Source organism: Gadus macrocephalus, chromosome 6, assembly GCF_031168955.1.
Source record: "Gadus macrocephalus chromosome 6, ASM3116895v1".
In the NCBI taxonomy this organism is placed as follows: Eukaryota; Metazoa; Chordata; class Actinopteri; order Gadiformes; family Gadidae; genus Gadus; species Gadus macrocephalus.
In genome coordinates this window covers 16,486,529-16,499,081 of record NC_082387.1, presented here as the reverse complement: position 1 = coordinate 16,499,081, position 12,553 = coordinate 16,486,529, and the positions used below count along the sequence as shown (strand labels likewise).

General features: G+C 42.1%; 1 protein-coding gene across 1 annotated transcript; it reads left to right on the top strand.

Annotated features, from left to right (window-relative positions):
* The first annotated feature begins 440 nt into the window (after positions 1–440).
* Positions 441–6,827, top strand: mrps27 (mitochondrial ribosomal protein S27). The gene is made up of 11 exons (XM_060054553.1): positions 441–531; positions 822–899; positions 1,397–1,467; positions 1,640–1,698; positions 2,184–2,298; positions 2,419–2,497; positions 2,595–2,710; positions 3,080–3,182; positions 3,584–3,729; positions 5,785–5,961; positions 6,473–6,827. Exons 1-11 carry the CDS (start codon positions 459–461, stop codon positions 6,734–6,736), a joined length of 1,281 nt encoding a protein of 426 aa, XP_059910536.1. The 5' UTR covers positions 441–458; the 3' UTR covers positions 6,737–6,827.
* The last annotated feature ends 5,726 nt before the right edge of the window (positions 6,828–12,553 follow it).

The window sequence follows — 12,553 nt, the reverse complement described above, 5'->3', positions numbered from 1 at the left end:
GGAGGTTTGATGACATCACACTCTGCTTCAAAATATGCATAGGCCTATCAATTTATTTGTTAAATAAAATAAATACATTGGGTTATCAAGGACCATCAGTTTATTAAACAGTGGTTCCTCTGATAGTGTTATATATTTGTATACATTCTAAGCAAGGTATAAAATCCAAAGGCTAAAACTACGGCTGAAACTATTAGTACCCCATTATGACCGTCCATCACATACAAATAGCTCCCTCTAGTGTTACAACATAACACTTTCAGAACTGAAAAGCCACTTACTAGTTAAAATGTTTATTTCCTATATTGTTACTACTTGCACAAATTAATCACCATTTATGTACATATTGTAAATAAAATTTGCATTTATATGTTCCAATTTTGGGAACCGAAGATACAAATATTCTGGTGCCGTAATCCTATGACCCCATATTTCTTTCCGAATGGTACTGTCCAAAAATGGCGGCCTCCATCGTCCAACGCTGTTTAACTGCAGCTGTCAAAGTTAAATGTCGAACTCCGAGTTTTACAGGTGAATAAAGCCTTTATCTCAATCAAATATATAGTAATGTCTTGAGCGTTATTCATATTGTGGTGTTGTTAGCTTACTCCGGTCTAGGACGAATGATTTGAAGCAAAGTGACCCTCCTCAGTTATTGTTGTTGGATGATCTGTATCTGCCATCAATGTCAATTAAACTAGTCTAATATACGGTCTTAATTTAAGTCATTTTAGGCCTATGATGTATCCTATGCATGTATATATATCCTACCATTGCAATTTTTATGTAAAATGTGTAAAATGTATGTTCTGCCCTTTCAGCCAGAAGATGCCTGCTTTCAGCCGCATACACAGATCCAAAACTATGGGAAGGAATGGAGAAGGATCCTCAGAACCTGGGTAAGGATTATCCACGTTATCACTTTAGTGGATCACACTTTATGAATGTCAGGCACCTTCTCTTTGCGGCCATTTAGCCCAATAAGCTCTCCAGCAAATAGTAGACGTTGTGTATATTAACGTTTTGTGTATGTATATAGGCCTATACTTATTCTTCATTGCATTCCGTTTATAGAAGTAGGCCTATTGTATATATACCTTTTGTTGATCCAGAATATGTTAAGAGTACTACATGTAGCTGCTTGAAACCTATGAAACACATGTGTGTAATAGTATTTATCAACACATGGTGGCAGTGTGCCATTATCTGCAGAGATTTGAGTTTACAATCCTCCTCAAAATGTCGAGGGTAATTAATGACTCAATCCTAGAAAGGTGTGTTTGCCCTTGCCATCAGTACAATCTAGTCTTATTCCAAAATGCATAAATTGTCCATGCTGTGCAATTCAAATGCATTAATTGAATACATTTGTGTTGGTTTTCTTCTCATCTTAAAGCTTTATTGGCCAACTTTATGGACAGGACGTTTGACAAGAAGCTTCCAGTGAGCTCTCTGACTATATCACGGGTAAGATGTGCAATGGATCTAGATCACAATAATGTGCCTGTGTGTATGAATTTTAAAAATGAATCGTATCGTGATGACCAGACATGTCATCAATGGCAACCAACATTTTTAATTTACTGACCAAAAAGCTTCTCCCTCAAGTCTATTTTAACTCTGTTCTTTTGTCCAACAGTTTGTAGACAATATATCGTCAAAAGAAGAAGTTGATCAAGCAGAGTATTATCTTTACAAGTAAGAAAATCCACACTTCACTTTTTTATGTTCTGTTTATTTCTAATGCCCTGGCTGTGTATTACATTGTCTTTGTTGTTCTGTCGATGTTCATGGTGGTTTGACTGCTGTGCGGTGGTACCCCCAGTCTTTTCCTGTTTACTCTGAATCCCAGAGTCTGCACCCTGTATCATTATATGATCACAGGCCTGTTATCCTCCCCATCACGTCCTTTTTCATCTCTTTATCGTATCAGTCTGCAATTAAACATGACAGTGTCTCATTATATAAGAGGGATTATCTCAGGATTTCAAATTCTGTTTTATGTTGTTGACTCAAGTTTGATTGGATAAACCTAAAATGGCCCTTTTATGTTGACACATTTGTTCACAAAACAACAACCTGTGGTGTCTAGATTTCAGAATTAAGAACAAAATACTACCACCTTCTTCTACGCAGCTAATCTCTACAGCTCTGAACGTTTTAAATTCTCCACTTCCGTCAAGGTTTCGTCACAGCCCAAACTGCTGGTACCTCAGAGACTGGACGGTTCACAGTTGGGTCAGACAATGTATGAAATATGGTGTTCGCGACAAAGCCCTGCATACACTCCAAAACAAGGTATACCCTTCAGAAACAGTCATCCAAATATTCTCTACAGAAGCTTACACATTTCCCCCATTGCTCACTATTGTTCGTTTTTTTTGTGTCATTTTGCTTTGTTTGTGGTTGTGTGTTTAGGTGCAGTATGGCATTTTCCCAGACGATTTTACCTTCAACTTGCTCATAGATTCTTACATTAAGGATAATGACTTCAAGAGTAAGATATGTTTTTACATGTAAAGCGCTTTTGATAAAATACAAATGACCGACATCGGTTCTTACTGAAGTGTTGTTGTTTTGTGTGTTATTCACAGGTGCATGTGCTGTCGTTGAAGAGGTGATGCTCCAAGAGGCCTTTGACCTTCCTTCCACACAGACCCTGTCATTTTACGCCATTGGTGGTTACCTAGCCACCAAGCCTTCGCTCAGCGTAAGTAGAACACTGACTTTGGTGTCCTCATGGTGGAAACACCCTCAAAGCTCAACCCCATTGGAAAATTATGTTTGCAATTTAAACCTCTGTAAAATCCTTTGCAAGTAGATTCATGATAAGTCTGCCATTGCTGCGCAGTGAGACTTGGCAACAGAATAAACTCAGAATTGAATCCGTTGCCACATTGGTTTATTATTCCTGGAAGGTCTAATAGCAGATGTAGAGATTAAAAGGTCAAGCATGCTTATGTAGTAGCAATAACTATGTGTGTGTGTGTGTGTGTGTGTGTGTGTGTGTGTGTGTGTGTGTGTGTGTGTGTGTGTGTGTGTGTGTGTGTGTGTGTGTGTGTGTTGGTGTGTGCCTCAGATGGCAGAGGAACGGGCGCTGGGAGCAGCCCTGCTTATCGTGGGTCTCAAGCAGAGCAACACCCTGGGCATGAGCGCTCGACTGCTCGGCCATACCTTCATAGGTGCGTAACGACCTGGTGCCCTCTCCATCTTTCTAGCCCCTCACACAACCATATTGGCATCTATTATGCTGCAGTTGTCTTAGCACAACGAAATAACGTGGTTTAAATGCAATTTACTATGAATACGTCATATTAGGTTTAGGCGCTTTTATCCAAAGCGAATTGCACTGAATTCACAAATCTGTTGTTAAGGGTCGGGTAACGGGATGGGCGATGTCTGTGTCAAACAGTCGCCGTCGGGACTCGGGACACTGCTGGTCACTTCGTCCCCTGTAGCTCACAGAGGGCACGACTGGATAAGGCCGTAGACACTGGGGAGTCGAACCCAGTGTCCTTAGGCCTGGGGACCACTGTTTAAGCGACTCGCCTGCCCCCTCATTGCAGTCTGTGTGTTGCTGCAGGCAAGGTGGAGATGCAGATGGGCGTCAACGCGGTGTTTCGGGGCATGCCCCTGAGCTGGGTCCGTGGCTACCTGGGCCGAGCCCTGGCCGTGATGGAGGGAGTCGCTGCCGAGGACTCTGGTGACGCTAAGCTCTCCAAAGACGCGGTAAGCGCTTGAAAGCAGCACGAGAGGCAGCTCTGAGGCAGCGTCGTTGCCTGGCTTTCGTACCGCACGTTCGGCTGACGACGTTGTTGGTCACTTGGGATTGGGAATAATTAAACGATTATCGAGTACGTTATTTTTTGTATCTTATTGGGTTGAACAAGATCTTCAAGATATCAGCCACTGGGCACACTAGACCAAAGAACTACTTTGGTGGTGTAATGCCTGGACTAAAGTGTGTGTGTGTGTGTGTGTGTGTGTGTGTGTGTGTGTGTGTGTGTGTGTGTGTGTGTGTGTGTGTGTGTGTGTGTGTGTGTGTGTGTGTGTGTGTGTGTGTGTGTGTGTGTGTGTGTGTGTGTGTGTACTTTCTTGATCCACTCATGTTGAGACCTTTATCCTCCGTATGTACGTGTGTGTATTTCAGACACTGAATGGAATGATCTTTGGTGTCGAGTGCATGGCTTATTGAGGCTCAAGAGCAGCCTTTCATAGTAATAACATTACAGACATCCAACACTACACAATGACAGCCCAGGAAGTCTGTTACTACTCTATACAGGTGGACAAATAGAGATGGGACACACACACACACACACACATATACGCACATGTGCGCGTTCTACTTTTGCGCACGTAAGCACCCCTGCAGGCAGTCTTTTTTTAATTGCGTTCGTCCTGTCCAGTTGGTCTAATGAGATCTTGGAGGAGCCACAGGGTGCCAATGAGTGTCCATCAGCATTAACGTAAACAGAGAACATCTTGCATGTGGCGGAGCCGTGGCGCACAGTAGAGTAGAGGCCACGGATAACACACCCAGACACAGGGAATATTGCCAGCCAAGTGGAAGCCAAGATGACATCAGGGTTGACTTCCACGATGCATTGTGTTCTGCCCGGATAGCCTCATTTCGGGGAAACTGGCACTTTAAGTTATTTACTATTTTGCAGGTTGTGTCAAAAAAAAATCTTTTGAATACCAAAAAATACTTTAAATAAGATATAAGATAAAACATTCAGTCATATATATATATATATATATTATTTTTTTTCCAATACTTCATCTTGCAGGCATTTTTACAGGAATGTCTATTTGCACCCATATGTATTCAAAGGTGATGCAATGTATTGTAATCGGCTGTGACTGTTTTACACTGGCTTGGGCACGTTCTGCCCCCCCTGATGTGCAGAATATGCTAATGTTATACCCTCATAAATGATACATGCCGATATAGCACGCACACAAGACACAATACATGATGTTTTGATGGCAAGAGGTGGTGGTGATGAGTCAGAGAAAGGAACACGACATTTATAGAAAGTCTGGAAATTAAGACCATTAAGTAAACGACGCATGTGGGATAAACAAAACCCCCCCAAAAGCAATGTTCAGGGCGGGTGAGGTGCCGAAAAAGAATGAATAGGGGACGTTGAAGATAATGAGAATAAGGCTAATCTGTGCGAGGGTGATTTGTGTTGCAGCCCCTCCTCCCCCCTCTAAATGGTTCATATTTCATATTTTAAGGATCTTTGTGGTAATGATGTCCGATGTCGGGTAAAGTAAACTAGGGATCGACCGATACCGATTTTTTTAGGGCCGATACGATACCGATATATTTTCATCAGCCTTAGCCGATACGCCGATACCGATTTTCTTGAGCCGATTTTTTTATTTTTATTTATTTTTATTTTTTAAAGGAACATTTATTGAACTTCAATATAAAAAACAATATTTAACAAATAGTAAAAACAGGTGAAGTAGAACAAGTAAGAACAAGTAGATGAACAATATTTAACAAATATTAAAAACAGGTGAGGTAGAACAAGTAAAAAAAAAAAAACGCGAATATCGGCCGATAATATCGGCCGACCGATATATCGGTCGATCCCTAAAGTAAACCATGGACAGGATTGCCCCTTCACAAATCAACCTTCATTTAGGGCAGCGCAGCGTCATCGACGGTGGTTTGATACCTTTAATGGGAGTTGAGGTGATTGAGCGTGTGACGACTCCTCTCTGCTCGTTCCCACTCTCCCGTCTCTCTCTCCTTGTGCATCCCAGCTGGACCGCTTGAGCGAGGTACTCCAGGATCTGTCCTCTGGCCCCGCCTCCGACTCGTCAGGAGAGGAGTCTGGAGAAGAAGTGGAGGGGGAGGGGGAGGGCAAGCAGGAGATCGCTGTCGACGAGGAAGACGAAGAGGAGCGCGCTAAACTCCCCTACTATGTCGGCAGGTTCAAGGTGGGAGTTTTTTTGGTTGTTTTTGTGTATATTTGCTGGTGCCAAGTTAACGTCAGCCCATTCTTCTTGCTGCTGGTTCTTTGTTAATTCCAGTCATATTTTTGGGATATGTTCATTCTGACGTACAGTTACAACTATTAAACAGTTTGCCGTTCTATGCTCTCATACTTCATGTATGTCGTGCACCATCCTGATGTACTGCAGCTGTGCAACAGTTTAATTATTCAAGTACATTCATAAAGCCTTTGCACTCATGGTATTTTCGTTAATTAACATATTGAGGAATGACGTTTGACAATATTATTAACTCCCAACCTGAGTGATTCTTGAATGAAAAAGCTTTTAGACAGTTAGAACTCAGTCAATCTCAACCTCAATGAAGTGTACAGACAACACGACTTAAACAAAGTCATGTCGTGCGGTCCAGTTTGACGATCATCAGCGTGAACCCTCCACTTCCTGTCCTCCACTTCCTGTCCGTCCCTCCCCCCCCCCCCCCTGACTCCTGCAGGAGCTCCGCAGCCAGCTGGAGAGCCAGGGAAGGGTGGAGCCCTCCTCCTTCCAGGCCCTGGTGACGGTGGCGGCTGCCCGCAGCCTGGCGGCGGCGGAGCGGGCCGACCTGGAGGTCTACGGGGGCCGGGTCCAGGCCTGGGAGGACGAGAAGAAGCACCTGGTGATCAGGGAGAAGGAGATGAGGGAGAAGTCGGAGCTGGAGAGACAGGAGAGGCTGGCCGCCAGAGCCGCAGCCCAGCAGGCGCAGGGCAGGGCGGGATAGAGGTCAGGGAGGGCCGGCAGCGAGGGCGGGGTTGGAGCTGTATTTGGATGGTTGTCTCTGTGAAAATAATAAAGTGTTGTTCTTGATATTATCAACATGCCTCTTTTCTTGCAAGATTTGAGATTTTATGATTTGGGACAGTGTCCCAAAGTTGCATTCATATCCTTTATCTCAGTTTAGTCTGTTACCCTCATAGTGAGTCTCTGAAATTCGAAAAAAAAAGCGCTTCAAAAGAACCTGCATGTGTATAGTGTACGTGACAAAACGTACAAAGAAACAAATGGGCACATTCGGACATAACATACGTTGTCGGAATGGCCCCTGCTCCGACAGAAAACAAAACAAAATGCCTGTGTTGTTCAGGGTGCTCTGTGTGAGATAAGTCATCTGTTTGAGAGGGGAAATGAAAATGCTTGTGGAGCACATAATGTGTTCATTCCACATTATGGCCCAGCTATTCAGTATTCATGGCCCGGTCTTGGGAAACGGCCCTGGTATGTAGCTCACCATGAATATACAACCACAGAATGGTTAAGTCACAAGACCCATTGTAATCCCAAGGCACCGTGCTGGATGTGATACCCAGATTGTGAACCAATGGGCTTTTGGTATTTGGTTCAGAGCGTAGAATTAGGTTAAATAGAACAGATTGTATTTGAGGGTTGAAAGTTTACAGGGCCCTGAATGGTTAATGTATCTGTCTTTTCCCACTGCTGTTTAACCTGTTAACAAGCTGCCGAACAGCGTACTTTTAAACAGTTCCCCGAAAGCAGTGAAGCACGGGAAGGTTTTCATCCATTTTCCTGTCACGTCTCCAAATGTCGTTCTGCTGCCGTTTCACCTCATCAGCACGGCATCTGTCAGCACTTTCCTCTTGCACGCACAAGCTAATTCTTCAAATTCAGTGAATCAAAAAGGTAACAGCCGATTATTTGCACAGTCAACGATGTTCAGTGTGTGGGAAAAGGCATTCATTCTTAGCTGTTTGACCGGGTGGCAAAACAGGTGAGCCAATACAACCTGTGAAGTCGGCTATGAAAAAAACAACTGCTCAAAGTAAAGAGGATGTCCGGCGTCACGCGCTATCCCCATCCACTGAAGTGTTTTAAAAGCCCTGTGTGAGTTTAAGGAGAGGGACTTTGGAGAGGCTGGACGACGCCCACAGCTGGAGGCAGTCATCCGAGTTGTGGTTTATTTGAGGTGTCCCAAAAGTCAGCGGGATAAAGGGGAGTTGTTGTTTTTTTTTGGATTATGAGGCATCCATCTGGATGCACAGCAGCTGTGGATGGTCTAAGACGTTCTTTCTGTGCAACGCTTATCTGAAATTTCTGAAAATATATGGTTAGTTTGAGATTCAGGCCTTTCTGTTTGCTGATGCGATACATGGTCAGCACTGGTACATGAGATATTAATTGTCTATTTCGACACATATCTGAGCAGTGATTATGTTCTCTTCTCATTCTACTGGGATGTGTTGTTTAAGGCATGAGGAAGTGATGGTGGTTGTGAGTGTATGGGGTGCATTGTCTTTGAGTGATGTTATACGGCTGCAACGATTACTCGAGTATCGCTCGACAGAAAATGTGTATAATCAAATTAGGACAATCGATGGATCATTCAGGTCATTCATGAAGTTTAAATACAAGACATTTGCTGCTTATTGCCTCAGAAATTGGTGTATTTTGTTCTGAAATCATTATTAAATGAATAATTATGTTTTCTTGGCTGCTTGGCAAGCAGATAAAAGAATGACTTTGGACTGAATGCTGTAATTGCTATTATTTATGACCTTTTCTAAAAAGAATGATTAACCGATATACAGATTTATGACAGTTACATTAATTGACTTTGAAAGTAATCGTTATGTTATGCAATTCGGATGTTATGAATTAGGCTCCTGGGCATGTTGGTCACGGCCAATATGCAACACCCGCCATTGTCTTAGAGGAAACTATTATCCTCCATTGATCATCAGTGACAGTGGTTACATGTTCAACATGTTTAAAAGCCGTGGGGGGGAGGGATATGAAAAGCCCTACATGAAAACTAATAAAACCTAATTTATCCATCCTCTTAGCTTCCACGACATGTTATCCATTCGGATATGACCATATTAGGCTGTTCCTATATATGATCAACAAGGTAGGTAATTACAAATGGGATCTGTTTACTCTCTGATTCACTGGGTACTTATGTGATTGCTTTTTGTATATTTTTCTACCCAGTATTTTAAATGTCTTGAGTTTACAAAAGCTTTAATGTCATGGATAGTTTTCTTATTATTTTGTAAAGTTAGTGCTAAAATAAATTGGTACAGGTCAAGAAAGCTCCGAAATGCATTACATTACATTAAGGCAAATACAAATGTGGATAATACCCAATATTGTTCTTCCAGAAAGAATTATAAAATGTGGCTTGGAACACATATGGCTTGGAAGTGAATAATTAGAATTGTGCTTAAGCTATGATTCATTGTATATTCATGGTTCACAAGTTTGAACCCTTAGTTGAATAGAGCTGATCACTGGCCAATGACAACAGGTGTTGGTGTTTATGGATGTCTATGTGGTGTTCCTATGGGGATTTATCAATGAGCAGCAGCCTGAATGCATTGAGGGCCTTCCTGTCGCCGTGGTGACGTATGCTGTACTGTTCTCAACATTACAGCAAGGAATGTTTACTAAAGGAACCAAAACAGGCAAAGCAGAGCCTTCCTGTTGCCACGGTGACGTAACAGTGATGCTGCATTGACCGGGCCCTAAATCCCATCACCATGATGACTTCATGATTTCATACACCATTACAAACAAACAAACACACTGTGTTTGCATGTGTGCGTGTGTAAGCTGTGTGTCAACAAATATCATATCTGAATTTAACTAAAGCGAGCAGAAAAATGTCTTCCTCAAATAGAATTGTCTATCCGAATATTTTTCAAATATCTCTACGGGAGATGATCTCATCCATCTATGATGGATGTTTTCCAATGACTTCCGGCCACCAGAAAGACTTACAAAGAAATTGCATTCTGTGTTCATTGTGAGAAAATACATCCATTTAAGCATTTTAAATACTTTTGTCTAATGCACACTTCGCCAAAAACCTAATAATATATAAACAAAGTTATTGTTATGTAATTGTTAGTATTATTACTACTATTATTATAACTTATTTTATTTATTTTATATAGTTATAATTAGACTTTTGGATCACAAATAAAATAATTTAAAAAAATTGTAAATGAGTCACAAGTGAGTCATTTATCATTTATTTCCTGATGTTCTTGTTTGTCCTCCTGGACACGCACAGTCTCTTTGACCTACAGCTGGTCAGCCGTATCACCAGAGCAGTACAACTGGACACGGGCTGTTTTAAAAAACTTTCTCTGTGCTCTCAGTTCATGGGGAAATCCAACTGTTGCTGTCCAAGGTAATGATTACCATGAGTGGCTGACATTCAACCAATGGTTAACGTGAGCCACTCTCACCACCTCCAGATCACATGTGCTGGCATTAATATCAACCGTGCTCATAAATGAATAAATTCCTGTAATGTTGTTATTATAAGTGTGTAACTTATAATGACAATCATTTTTTATTAAAACACAAGTGGGGATAAACTGTTTATCTTTGACCTTTTGTATCAGCAGATAATTTCAGTGTTGACCAAATGTTGACAGTTTTTTTTTTATCAAATTACGTTTAGTAAAATGTAATTTTGAATTAGAAAACGCTTAACCTCTTAAGCTCCAACCTATTTTTACTTGTCTTATTTGTCTAATTAATATGCTTGGTGTTTGAGTTGTGTTTGGTCTGTGTAAAAATGACTTATATGTGCTTGTAGCGGAGTTTCTCATGTTTAATTTGATATGACTATTTCTACATAATAAGGGCAGTGTTGTACGACTTTTGCTGCGAGAGTGATCACGGTCTTACCAAATCTGGGAACCCTCGAGTTTAAGTAGAGGGCCAAGTAATCCCACTTTCTACTTAGTGAACTCCGTTGATCTACGATGGCAGAGCACTTCTGACCTTCATGACAAAAGGGACGTTCCACATTAACAAATGAGGCTGAACGTTTACATAAAAACAGGTAACACTGTCTTATATTATCTTATTCATCATCCTCATATTACCATGACATCAATTCGGAGTGAGATCGGGCTGGACCTCGCGGCCCACCCGGACCTTCCTCCGCAGTGCGACAGATCACAGCACATACCGCACTGCAATCTGCTGTAAACAACGCTGCCACAACCTGACACACAATCACAGTCGGAGTGCATGGTGCATGCGAGGAGCGCGCTCCCCCTCCGCCAATTCAAACAGTTTACGTCTGCTCTTCCGGGCTCTGGATGGGTTGTTTTGCCGTGAGAAACATGCAACAGGACGATACGTAAGTTCGCCAAACTCCAGGAAAGGAACATACAATCTCTTTCATAAACGTTGAAAGAAAAGCAGAAGGAATTATTCAGCTGGTGTTCTCCATGGACTATCACTGGCCTTTTTAGAGGGTGAACTGCGTTGAAGCTGAACGGGAAATTCCAGAGAATACATGAACAGACTAGAGAATTAGAGATGACTTTAATGATAGTGAATCCCACAATTATGAATCTCTTTTTTTGCAGGGCCAAAGGTTCATCAGGATGCGATTACAGTTTTCAAAGAGACACCAGATATAGCCCCTCTGCCTCATTTTCTTTTCAGAATGCCGATTCAGAAGGCCTGCTGAGGGAATTCTATACAAACAGACTGCTGTTTTGTGTAGAATGAAGTGTCACGATCCTTCAACATCGACGTCTCACACGTGTGGGTTCATCACGTGCAACCGTTTTACCTTTTGCCCACAGACCTTCTCTACAAGCATTCTTATCGCTGATGTATTCTCTCGAAATAAGGAAATCAGAAAACCCCAGTTTGGCAACCCGTTCCACATCCCCTAATGTTCTGAGAGAAGCCCCACAATAGAACCAGGAATCTCACTCTCACCGTCCAAGGGAAGCATGCACAATGAGTCTGAACCTGCCAACGACACAGGGTTAGAATAATTGCGTTTCTCTCCACAGGTAGTTGTTTTTTCTGAACAGAACGACCTCTGGCAAGCCTGAACCGTACACGATAAATCAAAGGTTCAACCCTTCCCTTAGCAAAGAATTGGACCGTTGTGAACAAACCAGCCAGGATTGTACACGGTCGCTGCTGTAAACACATATTTGTGGCTGTAGTTTTTCTTTTTCAGCCCCAATTCCATTAACCCTGCTGTCCTTGACGGCAGGGTTAATGGGGTTAACCCTGATGTGAATGTGTTTACAAACACCGGATTGTCATTGAGTGTTGTCCAGCGAGAGACCACCGTTCAGGGCAGGCATTTCTTAATTTTTTGCCATTCCATGCCACAATGTTGTTATTGTTTGAGCCAAGAATCGAAGTGGGACAAGAACAAGTTTGTTTAGGAGTTTAATTTGCTAAATGTACCAATACCACATAGTTCAACCTCAACACCAATGGATAAACAGAAAGAGATAAAGCTGCGATTGCATAGCTGTTCCCGCTCTGGTCACAGACACAGGAACAATTTGATTCTTTGAGCTGATCTGGTGGTTATTACTCAAAGTTCAGAGCACAACTAGTCTGCAAGTTTATCTCTCGATGGCAAAACAAATCCAGGAAAAGCACATTCATGGGTTTGCTAATCTTGCAAATCTACCCACAGTACATTCTACCATGGCTCACACACATCCACATCACAGAATGACTGAAATCTTACTGAATTATGGAGTTCCACATTGCACATGCACACATGCTCACATTCACTCAT